General features: G+C 44.3%; 1 protein-coding gene across 2 annotated transcripts in view; it reads left to right on the plus strand.

Moving 5' to 3' along the window:
• The window catches only part of PTPDC1 (protein tyrosine phosphatase domain containing 1), a 51,412-nt gene extending 40,476 nt beyond the window's left edge, over positions 1-10,936 (plus strand). For both annotated transcript variants that reach the window (XM_038772293.1, XM_038772292.1), the window contains 3 exons: positions 872-1,057; positions 6,465-6,575; positions 10,170-10,936. In XM_038772293.1, the coding sequence (XP_038628221.1) occupies positions 872-1,057; positions 6,465-6,575; positions 10,170-10,286 (414 nt within the window). In that variant the 3' untranslated portion in view covers positions 10,287-10,936. The remainder of the gene's footprint in view (positions 1-871; positions 1,058-6,464; positions 6,576-10,169) is intronic.
• The last annotated feature ends 4,008 nt before the right edge of the window (positions 10,937-14,944 follow it).

Raw genomic sequence — 14,944 nt, forward strand, 5'->3', positions numbered from 1 at the left:
TGAAGGGAAAATTTTATTTTGTGATGCCATTTATCTCTTTGTATGTGATAAATAAGGATATTTTTCCTGATAGATAAATTATTTAGGAAGATTGAGAAGTCACAATTTTTCAATAACAGAAGTCCAGTGGAGTTCTGGAAAGCTCCAGAGCAGCCTAATTGGATTGGACTCAGAATAGCAATACTTCTGCCTGTTTTACTATGCATGCCTTACTGCACCCTGCCTACACTGTGCTGGAGTAAAGGTCAACCTTTTATTCATTTACATTAAAGATAATGGAGTAAAAATGACTACAGATAAGTGACAACACTTGGAAAGTTTTGAGTTGGGAATCAAGGGAGGCCCTCTGCTTTGAAGAGTGTGTTTTACTCCACAGAACTTTTGCTGCAGTGTTATCAGTTAAAGAAATGAAAGCTTAATTTCAAAGATAGTAAATTACCATTTTCATTTTCCCAGTCGAAATGTGAAACTGCCACCAATTTAGGTAATTGGTAGGCTTTGGGGAGATTTTTATGAGGTCTTCAAGTCAATTGAATGAGATCAGATTCAAAGGTGTGTGTTTGGTGTGTGTTTTCTTTTTTTCCTCTTCAAGGTACCACGTACGATTCTGAAACCAGATTTAGTAGAAATAAATCCTTTACATGTAATCCCCTCACAACTAAAGTCAGATTCTAATGCTCTTCCATAGATTAAGCTATCACTCTTCTGGCTTTCTTTCATTATGAGAGTCCACTTGATTGCAGTAGATTAATATTTGTGTTCCCCTGGATAACTTCTTCTGCACAGCCAAAAGCAGCCAAATGTTGACAATAACACAAAAATATGTTAACATTAAGAAGAGCCATGCTGTTGTTTTTGTGTTCTTTTTTAGAAAGAGCTGAATTCCCGAGATGGAGCTTGGGAAAAAATATCTGGAGAAAGAGATCCTTTTATCCTCTGTAGCTTGATGTGGTCCTGGGTAGAACAACTAAAGGAACCCATTATAACTAAAGACGATATTGACATGTTGGCCAGCAGATGCACAGACGCCCGGGAAGCACTTTCTTTCCTAGAAAAGGTAATAACGGTGTTTGCCCAGATATTATTTAGTTACTGTGGAAAGTCAATTATGCAGATGTTGGTGTTCTGAACAGATCAGCTATCTGACCTAAGGCTAGTCCGTTGAATAAAAAATGAAAGTTAAAATAATTGAATACAATTGTGCATGTGCTTTATCTGATCCAAACCCAATTTTGTTCAGTTATCCAGATTCTCTCAAAAGTGGGTATAGGTCTCGTCTGCTCATCAGTTAGGTGCACCTGAGGCTGTGGAACTGCAGAAGCTTGAGGGCTGGGCTGATAAGTGACCTGGATCTGCCCTGGTGGGTTCTCCTGCCTCCTCTTCCCCTCAACCCCCCGAGGCGCCTTTGGACAGACAAGCCACAGCCCTTCTATCTCTAGTTTCCTTTTTCCACAAGAGGAAGAAGCTTTAGCTCCTGAAACTCCTTCAGCAGTCCCCAGAAGACGTTTCTCAAAAGTAAGTCTAACCTTCAGGCCCAGGGCAGTGAAGGGGGAAACACAGTTATCCCCGCTCCCTACCCACCCAAGCAAACTGAGTACCTGCGATCTGAATTAGCCAGCCTGCAGAGTGCCTGATGGGGGGCCCTTTTGCTCCTGACATTGGGAAAGAGAGGGGCTCCCCATCTTGAAAACCTCTGGCTCTCCCAGAGCGGGTGGGGAAGGAAGCAGCCCCCTCAACCCCCATTCTCAGGGTCTGCTAAGGGAATAGGACCATGGCCCCCTTCTCCTGCGCAGTGACACTCTGCCCTCCAGAAAGATCCCTCTTCAGTGGTGACCTCCAGTTATACCCTGGGGACACTTCCAACAGAGGCGCAAGCTGCAGAGGATCCAGGGGCCTGGGGGGAGTTCATACTCCCTGCTGCCATCCTAAGCATATGCAGACATTCACTTGAACTGAATCTTTTCAAAATATTTTGCAAAATATTTTTATGTCTGCCCCCACCACTAGAGTCAGAGTGTAAGCTCCTTGTGGGCAGGAAACATGTCTTGTGCTTCTGTTGGACTTTCCCAAGCACTTAGTACAATGCATTGCATTCATTAGATGCTCGATCAATACAATTACTGCTACTCCTACTACTCCTACTCCCACTTTCTCCCCTAACATCCTGGGAAAGGCTTGAGGCCAGCGCCTATTTTCCCTCTCTATGTCCTCTCTGCTGCATCTCCACTGTGAGGCAGGAGGGTGGCAAGAACCTCTACCCTTTAGGGGAGCCCCTTCTCTGGCCACCACCTCGTCTACTTTAATCCACCCTTCACATTGGGTTTCTACTGCTTAATCCAGTCCCATGCCCAGTGTGTTGCTCAGCCCCCGCCCCTCAGAAGCGCTTGGTCTTCTTCCTTAGGCCAAGACCCTGTCTCTGGTATTAGAGATGGGAAGACTCTCCTGGCTTGCAGCACCAACTGGGTAATAGCTTGCCAGCTCTTCTGGCCTTGTCCCTTTTGACTGCAATCCCTGTGGGAGGCCTAAATCCTCTTGGCAGCCTCCTATGCAGTCGAGTTGTCCTCCAGTTCAAAGATGTGGGTGGCAATGCGAAACGCCAAAGTTACTTGCACAGACACGGGATCCCCAACCACCCCTGCCCCCTTTCTGTATTTCGCTATCTCTTATCCTTTCTCTTCCTCACCTCAGGGGGAAAAAAAATGCTCTAGCCCTTAAGAGGCCAGAGGGCATCCTAGGAGCATGGGGCGTGGCTCCGGGATCCTTTACTCAGCTGCGGTTCTTTACCTGGAGTTGTAATAGCGAGGGAAGTTCTTGGGCGATAGTTCCCTAGCCCAGGGACGGGTACCCTTGATGGGAGGATCTCCCAGGTAAGGAGCCCTCCCAGGTGTTTTTAACGAACAAACAGAAATAAACCTTCCTTTTCCTCTGGGCACCTCACCACTCCTTAGACTCAACCAGGCAGGCCACCACTGTGTAAGAGCTGTGGACCGACTCCCCACTGCTCCGGCTGCTCCCTCCCACTGTAGGTACCAGGGCATCGACCGCTAAACCAGCAGCCCCGCAAGTGCCTGTCCTGTGGATCATCCCACGCCAAGCAGTGCGGGCATTGCACAGACCGCTCCAGGCTACTGGAGTCTGCTGCAGCAATGCCACGCATGGGAATCCCAGAAGAGGTAAGCCGCTCTGCGCCAATCACCACCTCAACCGACCCCATTCTGAGCCGCCCAGGCAAGCGCTTGATGTAGCGCAGCGGCTATGAGCCCAGCCCCCAAAAGGGCCACAGCTCAAGGCTGACTTAGCGTAAAATTCTGGCATTGACTGTATGATAGCATACTCCCTTGCCATAGGGGAGGCCTAAATTTGAGTACCAACTGAAGCAGGTACATTCCCTTACCTTCCCTACTTCCCACTACTGTGTGCCCTACCTACCCAATGCTCTTGCTCACCCTGCTAGAAATGCAGGACAGAGACCCCCTTCTCCAGGGACGGCTCCTGCTCCTTCTCCCCTCCAAGGGCCAGATCTGATGAGGAAGAGAGTCCCATCTTACCCGCTACCTACCCAAGCGGTGAATTTCCCAGAAGGTGAACTCCAACGGAGATCTCGGAAAGAATGGAAGAAGTAAGTGGCCCTACCCCTAAACCTGCAGACCAAGAGAGTGACCCAATTGCCCCTCAATGACAGTGGGTGGTGCCATCTGTGATGAGGCAATCCTACACGGGACCCTTTTGGAAACCCTCTAATTTCGAATATTGTACCTACATCAGGGAGAAATTGTGTCTTATACAGAGGAACTTGGGTGAGCTTCTGATTAAACTCAGAGGGCTATGAAATCATCTGAAATGTGGTGGAGAGCTGTCCTTTATTCAATTTCAATGAAACTGTGTTCAGGGCACAAAGCAAACTGCCCAAAGATGTTTGGCTCTCAATAGGATCCTCCGTCGAGGACAGCCTGGGTGCAAGAGCCCTCTGGCTCCAAGGCCTCAAGGACCTCTGCATCCTGACCATGACTCTTGAGGCACCTACCCGACTCGGTTCCCAACATCTGAACATGATTTTCTCACTGCTAACGCAAGAGCCCATTGAGCCGCAGAAATCCCGCTCCAACGATAATTCACTGAGAAAATTTCTGATGCGGAAGCATCGGCAAGCTGTATCAGGGACCTGTAAGCACTAGCATCTCATCTCTGTGTCTCTCTTACACACGCGCGCGCACACACACACACACACACACACACACACACACACACACACACACACACACACACACACACACACACACACACACACACACACACACACACACACACACACACACACACACACACACACACACACCCCTCCCCCCGCAAAATCTGAGGCCATTCTTCGTATCCTGTCTGGTTTCCTGCTGAAGGTCACAATCAAGTTCCCCGAAAACCAACAATTCACCTTCTCAGCCTTCTTTTTCAACCTACACAGTGGCACCTTGGCACCTGAAGGAACTTAAGTCACTACCTAGACAGAACAGAACAGGACCAATCCATCAGCTGAAACCACCATTCATATAGTCTGGTTTTCACGTCATGTTACAGCCTGTCTCCAAAAGAACACTCGCTCTCTCCCTGTCTCTCTCTCTCCCTCCCCCCACCCCCCTCTCTTTTTCTGTGACTCACAGACTCTATCAGATTCTGCCACAACAAGGCTGGCATCTGATTTGACTAGCAGAGAGCAGCCCACTCTGTTAGGGATGGGCCACCAGAGCCAGCATCCTGTCCAGCATATGCAAAGCAGCAACCTGACCCCCTCAACAAGCACTTACTAGACCACGACCCAATATCAGATTGAGAAATTCATTTCGGATCCTCAGTCCTTCAGACCTACTCTGGTAACAGTGTTTTTCTCTCCCACCTGCAGGAGTTTTCATTAGACTACTTAATTAATGAGCTGATTAGACTTATTCCCCTCTTTGAGAGAAACAGAGGTTACTTCCATGTAAACTTTGTTCTCCTAAGGCAAGTAGTTTCATCAGCTCATCATTAGGTAACCCCTTCAGGGTGTACTTGCGGACTTGAAACTACAAAGTTTCAGGGTTAGGCCGCTAGGAGACTTGGGCCTGTCCAAATGGGTCCAGGCCCTGTCCCTCCCCCCCAATCCACCACCCAGTGGGATTTGGGCAGATCAGCCCTTACCGTCTCCGGGTTTTGTACAGAGTCAGGGGTGAGATAAGCCAGAACCGGTAAAACGGTAAGTGTCATTGCAGCTGTTCCAGGATGAATGACTTCAAAGCGGATGGCTTTGGTATTTTTCTTTACGGCATGGCTCCCGGCTGGGGCATAGGGGGCCACTCTGGGGTCGAGGTGGAGGGAAAGCTGGCTTCTCGTCACAGCTCTTATAGCCAACAGGAAGCAGTCCCCAGCCCAGCCAAGGGACATGTGGGGTACCCATCTTTTTCTCTGGGCTACAGGGAGAGCTGCTCCGGCTCATGCCCTCCTCCCAGCACGCTGCCCACTCACTGCCACCCTGGCCACAGGTTCTTAATGCTTGGGTCATTCTGGTTTTTTTTTTTAAAAGTACTTTTACTTTCACCCCCGAATGGTGTACAACAGGGAAGCATAATAGAAATGTTTAACACACAAACGCGCGTGCGCGCGCACACACACACACACACACACACACACACACACACACACACACACACACACACCACCACCACCACCACCCCCCCGGCACCCTCCCTAAGATCGATCTAACCAGCAGGACAGTAGGGTGAGGTGTGATGAGCTGAGGAGGAGACACCACGCTTTCAGAGAACAAATGTTTCAAGTAAGTAACCTGAACTTTTCTGGACTAGCCTGGATCACAATCAATTTGGATAATTGGCTTTCTTCAGTATATAATTCTTGTTTCTTTGAGGATTAAGTTAGTAATCTTTATATCAACAACTTGATATAAGCTTTCATTTATTAAGTTTAATAACGACTAATGATTACAACAGTTGAATATTGAAAAAAAGCTTATGATCAAAAATCTCTTCTCAAGTCGAAGTGTAGAAAATTCTGAGTCTTTGGCTAAAAGTGAAAAAAGACCCACAGGGCTTTGATATAAGATCTAAAAGGCCAGCCTAATGGACTTGCTGTTATTAAATGGCCCAACCACTAACATTTTTATTTCTTTTGGAAGCAGCAACTATGAAAAGAAAGAGAAAACCCTTTAAGTTCATTGAGGGAAATACTGTTCCGAACTCTCGTTGGTCTTCAGAGTCCATTAGAATTTCAGTGAAATCCATCATCAATACTATTTGATGCAACCCAAACTTGAGAATCACATGAAAACAATAATGGATACGTATTCTATAGTACATAAAACTTATTTTTTAGCTTCTTGAGCCAAAATCTACTGATTCTGTTCACTGAACTGCACTTGACTTGTCTTTTCTTGAAATATATCTTTTAAACTTGCTCTCATTTTCATTTTGCTAAAACAGGGACAACACCAGACTATTCTTTGTATCTTGCACTGTGTAGTTAACTTACAAGCGATTCCAGTGGAAGTGGAGGAAGCTTTTCTTGTGCAGGCCATTAAAGCTTTCACTAAGGCAAGTAGCCATTGTTATCTCCAAATTAATGAAATTTTATTAAAATTGAGTGCTCAAAGGTACCACATATTTTCTTTTCATTGAAATGCATGTTAACTCTTACAGTGACTCTTTGGCAAGGGATTTTCAAATTGTAGTAATAACACATATGAAAGGATACTTGGACCTTTTCTATGGTATTTGTCAAGTGTTGCCTATGTGTCAAACACTGTTGTAAGCGCTGCGGTAGATACAAGTTCATTGGGTTGGACACAGTCCCAGTCCCACATGGGGTGCACAGTCTAAGTAGGAGTCTTTTAACAATAAAGAATGGTGGGATAAAGAATTTATATACAAGGGGAGAAACATATGATTGTATTTTGATGAAATCATGTAAGCCCTCAATAAATATCCCTGAGATAAATTGATGTGCCTTGTAGAAGCCAGAAAATTATTTTCTTGCTGAGCCAGTCCTATTTTGGTCTTAAAGCAGGAATGATTCATCAGTCAGTGGTTTCTGAGCACTTACCTTGTGCAGAGTACTGTACTAAGTGTTTGTGAGAGTACAATACGGTTGGTAGACATGATCTCTGCCCTCAATCTAGTGCTGTGAGGGTGGGGCAAGTACCTAAGTGCTTAAGGGATGGGACTATGTTCATGAGTGAAGCAGAAGGGAAGGAAAATAGGGTGGGAGGATGAGAGCTTGGTCAGAGAAGGCTTCCTGGAGGAGATATTATTTTAGTAAGTCCTTTGAAAATGGGGATACTGAGAAGGAGCAGCCAGGGAGGTAGGAGGAGAACCAGGAGAGGACAGTGTCAGTGAAACCAAGGCGTCCAGGAGAAGGGGTAGTCACAGTGTCAAAGGCAACAGAGAGTTCAAGGAGAACTAGGATGGAGTAGAGTCTATTGGTTTTGGCAAGGAGGAGGTCATTGGTGACTTTGGAGAGAGAAGCAACTTTAGTGGAGTAGAGGGTGTAGAAGCCAGATAGCAGAAGGTCTAGAAGGGAGCTGGAGAGGAGGAAGTGGAGGCAATAGGAGTAAACAACTCATTCAAGAAGTTTGGACAGGAATGGTAGGAGGGATATGGGGTGATAACTGGAAGGGGCAGTTGAGATTGAGAGAGGGTTTTTGTTTTTTTAGGCTAGGAGGTACATACGTATGTTTTGAAGGGAGGGTGGAAGGACCCATTAGAGAGTGAACTGTTAAAGATAGCTGTTCAGAGAAGCAGCATGGCTCAGTGGAAAGAGCATGGGCTGGGGAGTCAGAGGTCATGGGTTCTAATCCTGCCCCGTCACTTGTCAGCTGTGTGACTTTGGGCAACTCACTTAACTTCTATGTGCCTCAGTTACCTCATCTGTCAAATGGGGATGAAGACTGTGAGCCCCACGTAGAAAAACCTGATCACCTTGTATCCCCCCCAGCGCTTAGAACAGCGCTTCACACATAGTAAGTGCTTAACAAATACCATCATATTATTATAGCAGTGAGGGAGGGAAGAAGAGCAGGTGCAGGCATTTTAATAAGGTGCAAAGAGATACAGTCAGAGGTGCAAGAGGAGGGGGTAGATTTTGAAAAGAGATGGGAGATCTCCTCTTGGGAGATGGCTGAAATGATGAGAGAGTGGGCATGAGATTTGGAGGGGTAAGGGGGACATATAATAATTGTGGGTTTTGTTAAGTGCTTAGAAATGTGCCAAGCACTGCACTAACCATTAGGGTAGACACAAGATGATCAGGTCCCTTAAAGGGCTCACAGTCTAAGTAGGAGGGAGAACAGATATTGAATCCCCATTTTGCAGATGAGGGAACTGAAGCACAGAGAAGTGAAGTGACTTGCCCAAGGTCACACAGCAGGTGATTGGCAGAGTCAGGATTAGAACCCAGGTCCTATGACTCCCAGGCCTGTGCTCTTTCCACTAGGCCACTTTGCTTCCCTGAGGGAGTTCACACCTGATGGTTTTTGTCAGTTAAGTAGATGGCTAGGTCATCAGGGGTGAGAAATGTGGGAGGCAGTGGTGCTGTGGGGTTTAAGGAGGGAGCTGAAAGTCAGAAATAGTTGGCAATCCATTGAGAATTTAATATTCAGCATTGGCAGTTCAGTTCTGGGTTCTGGCCTTGGAAAATCCTAAACAAAGAACATAGAATATTCCATTTCACCTCTTATTCTCTTGGTTTTCCTCAACCTTCACAACACCAAGCCGATCAAAATCTGAGATTTATACTCAGATTTAGGCAGGGAAACAATTGATTTTTCTCAGCTAAATTGCTTTATGCCCCCCCACCCGCCACCCCTTGGGTGAAATTTAAAATGGATATAATCAAACAGCCTATTTTGAACCCTGAGCATTTTTCTGTTGAAGATGCTTCCGTTAGCATTTAATCTCCAGGGTATTGCATGAAGGCTAAGCATAGTTAAGTTTTGGGAATGCATTCATTCATTCATTCAATCGTATTCATTGAGTGCTTTCTGTGTGCACAGCACTATACTAAATGCTTGGGAGGGTACGATAAACAGGCACATTCCCTTCCCACAACGAACTTACAGTCCAGACGGTATAGAAATCAAGGTCAGTTATGCTGAATGAGTTCCAAATATTTTCAAGGGTTCAGAGTCCTCAAGATTATTTGATTGCCTACAGGGAGAGAGGCACTATTCCATGTACGATAGTGTTATAAAATCAGTTTGATTGTGGTCACTGCTCTCAAGTTGAAACGAGTACTAAGGTAGGTTTTTGCTCTATGAGATATGCTCTTCCTTTGGCAAAAGTCGAAAGGTAATTTACACTTAAAATTTAGTACACCGTCAGTAAACACTTCCCACTGTATGGAATTTTGTATTCTAAGTTTGTTTCTGTTTTAATACAATAAGAACAGACCTGCAGACCAGCTAAGGAGTAATGAATATTCTCAACAGAGAAAGTTGAAGAGGTAGGGAGGGGTTGGTTCTTAGAAACATCGTGTTTTTCTTTGTCAGATTTAGAAGTCTTAACTCAAATTGTTAAAGCTAATTGGAAAGAGAGAAACATAATTTTGGATTCATAATCCGCAACCATTAGTCAGAGGCTGCAAAAACAAGCCGAAAGTCCATGTAGGTATCCTAGGAATATTCGAGCGGCAGGATTATTTTCAAAACCAACAAATGTCAACATTCAGGGCTTTCCCTTCAGCCCCTGGAATGAGCCCCTGTAGAAATTGGCTCAGGGAGCTGATTTGGTTCCGCATTGAGTAACTCTGTTGATTTCCAGGAGGGGTGGGGCCCCGCAGGGCCCCCATTTAGAACATTTGCCCCAATATCCTCTTCCCTAGGGACGGGCTTGTTCAAACTGTACCAGCATTCAAATGTCTTCAAATATCTGAGGCAGCCTTTTGGTTTAAAATATCTGAACTGAATTCTGACTAGACTTTTCTTACAGTTTTATGTAATTTGCTTTCATGCTTTAGCTGTGAATTAGACAGGGCCTTGTTTTAGCCCCACTCCAAACCACCCACCACCTCAAAGAAAAAAAAAACCCTCAAGGCATAGAGAATTACGGGGGCCTCCTTATATATTGAAAATCTTCTCCTTATACATTTTGTAGGTGAACTGCATTTTAATAAAGTTTCCTATTTGTCACCAGATCAGTTTTGATTCTGAAAACGGACCAATGGTTTACCAGACCCTGAAAAAAATATTTAAACACACATTAGAAGAAAAGAGAAAAGTTTCAAAAGAAGGATCGGAAAAGCCTTCTTGATGTTTACAGATGTGTGTTCGGGTCCTCTAAAGATGCCAGAAATGAACTGTGTGATGCTATCTCCTTTGTAATTGCGTTTCTTTCCATTGCTGTGTATTTTAAAGTTGAAAAGCTTGATAAGATTTATGTGCATGCATGAAATATGTTGGATTTTTAAGCTGTTTTTTGTGGATGTATCTGTGGCAGTTCATATAAAATCAGATGTTTCTGTAGATTGTGAGCGATCTCTGTTATTTTGAAACTGTTGACTTTAATCAGTGACCTATTGTGTGTGTATGCGTGGGTGTGTAAAATTCATTGATTCATTCAATCGTATTTATTGAGCATTTACTGTGTGCAGAGCACTGTACTAAAATTGCCATAAGGTCAGTGCCATTTTCTTTTATTTAATTAATCCTGTTGCATTAAGTATGTGAAGTTTACATTAATCTATTCTATTTTATATTATAGAAAATTAATGTGGCTATCTTCTCCAAAACAGTCAATTTGCTAATCAAACTCCATAGAATTCTTAAACGTCGGTAGTTTAGCAATAGAAAAGCACTAAGAACGTCTGCCTCTTTTTCCTGTTGCTTAACTTACAGTAGGTCACCAAATGTCTTAAAATATTGCTCTATATTTGTGTCTACAAATGTTGCCGTGGCAAGATAAAAAGCTTTTAAAAGAAAATGATGGTGTGTTTCAAGGTGTTTTTATTATCTTCCATGAGTTTTAATTAGCCCTGAAATGGGTTTCACTGGAAAACTGTTTCAGGAATTTTGCACCTGGAAAAACCGATATGCTCTGTCTACCAGCAACTTTGGTAACTCTGCAGCACTGATCACCCTTGAGGACTTAAAGCCCTGTTCACTTTCTCTGAGCTGCTACTTAGCAAATATCTGGGTATTAACTTGAGAAAGGTGCGACTCATTTTAATGAGGGAAGAAAACTGAGCGCCAGGTGATTTAGGAACTTAGAGGTGTGACTGGTTTTACCCCAGGGAAAGTAGGTACAAGCACTCTGGAGCCCCCATTTTGGGGTGACAGTGGCCTCTACAGAAAATCATAACGGTACAGAGTCGTAGGTGGAGGGTGATCTCTACTAGTCCCACAGTGGACTTGTGGCTATCCTTGAGCCACTGCCAGCCCTCTCATGGGGTGCTATGGAGGTTGGGGGCCAAGGCCGGTGGTCCCTGGGCCTTTTTAGTTCCCATGTTACTGGTGAAACAGTGTGAAGATGAGGAACAACCGTGGCCTAGTTGGAAAGTGAGCCCGTTGTGGGGTAGGGATTGTCTCTATCTGTTGCCAAATTGTACTTTCCAAGTGCTTAGTCCAGTGCTCTGCACATAGTAAGTGTTCAATAAATATGATTGAAGGATTGAAAGAGCATGGGCTGGGAATCAAAGGAACTTTGTTCTAATCCCAGCTCCGCCACTTGTCTGCTATGTGACCTTGGGCAAGTCATTTAAATTCTCTATGCCTCAGTTTCCTCATCTGGAAAATGGGGATTTAAAAATCCTCCCCTCCCCCCACTTAGACAGTGTCCTACCTGACTGTCTTGAATCTACCCCTACGATTAGTACTGTCCTTGGCACACAGCAAGTGCTTAACAAGTATCATTTTTATTATTACTATTATGTTGTAATGAAACAGTAAGCCCTGCCATGACTGGGTCAGACCCATAGTCCAATCAGCCAGTCAATCAATTAATGGGTAGGGGATGTGTCTATCGGCTCTGTTGTATTGTACTCTCCCAAGTGCTTAGTACACCGCTCTGCACACAGTAAGAGCTTGATACCATTGTTATTGTATTTATTGAGGGCTTGCCGTGTGCAGAGCACTGTACTAAATGCTTGAGGGAGTACAATACAAGAGAGTTTGGTAGCTGTGATCCCTGCCCACAAGAAGCTCACAGTCTACAGGGAGAGGCATACATGAAAATAAATTACAGATAGTGGAAATGGCAGAGTGTAAAGGTAGGGACATAAGTGCTGTGGGGCTGGGGCTTAGTATCAAAGTGCTTAAACCTAGTATCCTGGCCTCCAACATAGCAATAGATGCTTGGAAAGAACTGTATGATGATGGTCCTCCCTGGTGTCTATCCCTCTAACATCCAATTAATCAATCAATTGTATTTATTGAGCAGTTACTGGGTGCACAGCACTGTACTAAGCGCTTGGGAGAGTACAACACAATATAACAGACACTTTCCCTGCCCGCAATGAGTTTACGGTAACTTTTCCCTCTAGTAACCAATTTTGAACCACTCATCCGTGAATTTATCTAAAACCCTCAAGAATGTGCCAATACTTTCGGCCTGTGGTAGCAATTCCATATGTTGAACACCCACTGTGTGAAGAGTTTCCTTTTGTTTGTTCCAACTCTATTCTATTGCACTCTCCCATGTGCTTACTGTGCATAGAGCACTGTACTAAGCCCTCAATAAATACAATTGATTGTTTTGAACCAACTAACTTCAGGCTTCAATGGGTTCACCCTCATCCTGTTGCTTGGAGATTCAAATGAAAACAATTCTGCATTTACCCTTCACATGATTTTGTAAACTTCAACAGGCCCCCTCTCGACCTTTGTAATAATAATGATAATGGTATTTGTTAAGCACTTAGTATGTAGTGCTGGGGTGGAGCCAACTTAATTAGGTCTTTCCAAATTGAAAGTACCAGCCTTGTAAATCCCATCTTGTTTGTCCTTCCTGAGATTCAGCTACCAGAGCTGCAGGCGGGTATTCCAGGTGGCAGAAGCGATGCCTTTAGTTTTGTATTCCCTTCCTGAGGATGCCTAGCAGTTGACTGACCTTTTATGCTGCTGTACCATCAACAATGGCTTTGAGATCTGTTTCCTGATAACTCAGAACCCATTAGGTAATTATAATTACTCAGGGATGGATTTTCCTTAGCTGAAGTGCCTTGCATCTGCTTACTCTGAAGTTTATCTGCCACGTTTCAGCCCCCTCACTCAGCTTTATGAGATCTTTCAATGGTTTATCCCTATCTGAAGGGTGTTTCAAAACCCAGAAAAGCTTATTGTCATCTGCAAACTTGGAGATTTCACTGCAAATTCATTCTTCAATCGATCAATCAATGGTACTTATTGTGCACTTACTGTATGCAGAGCACTGTACTCACCTCTTGGGAGAGAAGAGTACAACAGGAGCTTACAGTCTGGAAGGGGAGACAAACATTAAAATAAATAAATTACGGTCTTGTACCTAAGAGCTGTGAAGGTGGAGTGACTATCAAGTGCTTAAAAGGTTCAGATCCAAATGCATAGACTATACAGAAGGGAGAGGGAGAAGGGGGAAAGAGGCCTTAATCCCCCTTCTAGACAGTGAGCTCTTTGTGGGCAGGGAACATCTCTACCATCTCTCTTATATTGTACTCTCCCACGTGTTTAGTACAGTGCTCTGCACCCAGTAGATGCTTAATCAATCCAATTGATTGATTGAAGGCCTCTTGGAGGAGATGTGATTTTAATAAGGCTTTAAAGGTGGAGGTCTGTCGTATATGAAGTGGGAGGGAGTTCCTTCCCATAGGTAGGACGTGGGCAAGGGGTTGGCGACAAGATAGATGAGATAATAATAATAATAATAATGATAATAATAATAATAATAATGGCATTTATTAAATGCTTACTATGTGTAAAGCACTGTTCTAAGCGCTGGGGAGGTTACAAGGTGATCAGGTTGTCCCACGGGGGGCTCACAGTCTTCATCCCCATTTTACAGATGAGGTAACTGAGGCACAGAGAAGTTAAGTGTCTTGCCCAAAGTCAGACAGCTGACAATTGGCAGAGCCAGGATTTGAACCCATGACCTCTGATTCCAAAGCCTGTGATCCTTCCACGGAGCCACGCTGCTTCCAGTGAGTGAGTTGGCGTTACAGGAGCCAAGTGAGTGGGCTGGGTTGTAGTAGGAGATCACTGAGGTAAAATGGAAGGCAGAGAGCTGATTGGCTGCCTGAAAGCCAGTGGCAGGGAGTTTCTGCAGCAGTGAATGGGCAACTACAGGAGGTTCTTGAGGAAGGGGAATGTAGCCTGAACTTTTTTTTTTTTTTTTCAGAAATATGATCCGGGCTGCAGCATGTAATATGGACTGGAGTGTTTGTGAAAATGTTCAGCAAAACTAGTCCCAGCAATGACCTCTGGGGGACCTCATTAAATACATATTGCCATCCTAAAAAGTGGCCATTTTTCCATTCCTATTATCCAATTCCCACTCATGACAGATCCCCTCCAATCCAATCACTACTCAGTTATTTAAAAGCCTTTGATCTTGAACCTGGTGAAAGGCTTTTGGAACATCTAACTATATTAGGTCTTCTGTCCACATGGTTATTGATCCCTTCCAAGAACTCCAGCAGATTAGTGAGGCATAATTTCCCCTTACAGAATCGCATCCTTCCCCTATAAATTGTGTTTCTTTAAATGCTCACTGAGCCTAAATTATTAATCAATTTGCCAGTTATAGAAATGAGACTCACTATAACTTCCAGGATCACATTTGGAACCCTTTTTATAGATGGGAGTTACACTGGCCATCTACCAGTTCTCTGGTACAACGACCATTTGTAACAATAGAACTCACTCTAGTCGGGAATTCAGTAACATCACCTCCAAGTTCCTTGAGAACTCTCAGACCCAGTGACCTGTTTACATCTGGTT

Source organism: Tachyglossus aculeatus, chromosome X1 (genome assembly GCF_015852505.1).
Source record: "Tachyglossus aculeatus isolate mTacAcu1 chromosome X1, mTacAcu1.pri, whole genome shotgun sequence".
Lineage (NCBI taxonomy): Eukaryota > Metazoa > Chordata > Mammalia > Monotremata > Tachyglossidae > Tachyglossus > Tachyglossus aculeatus.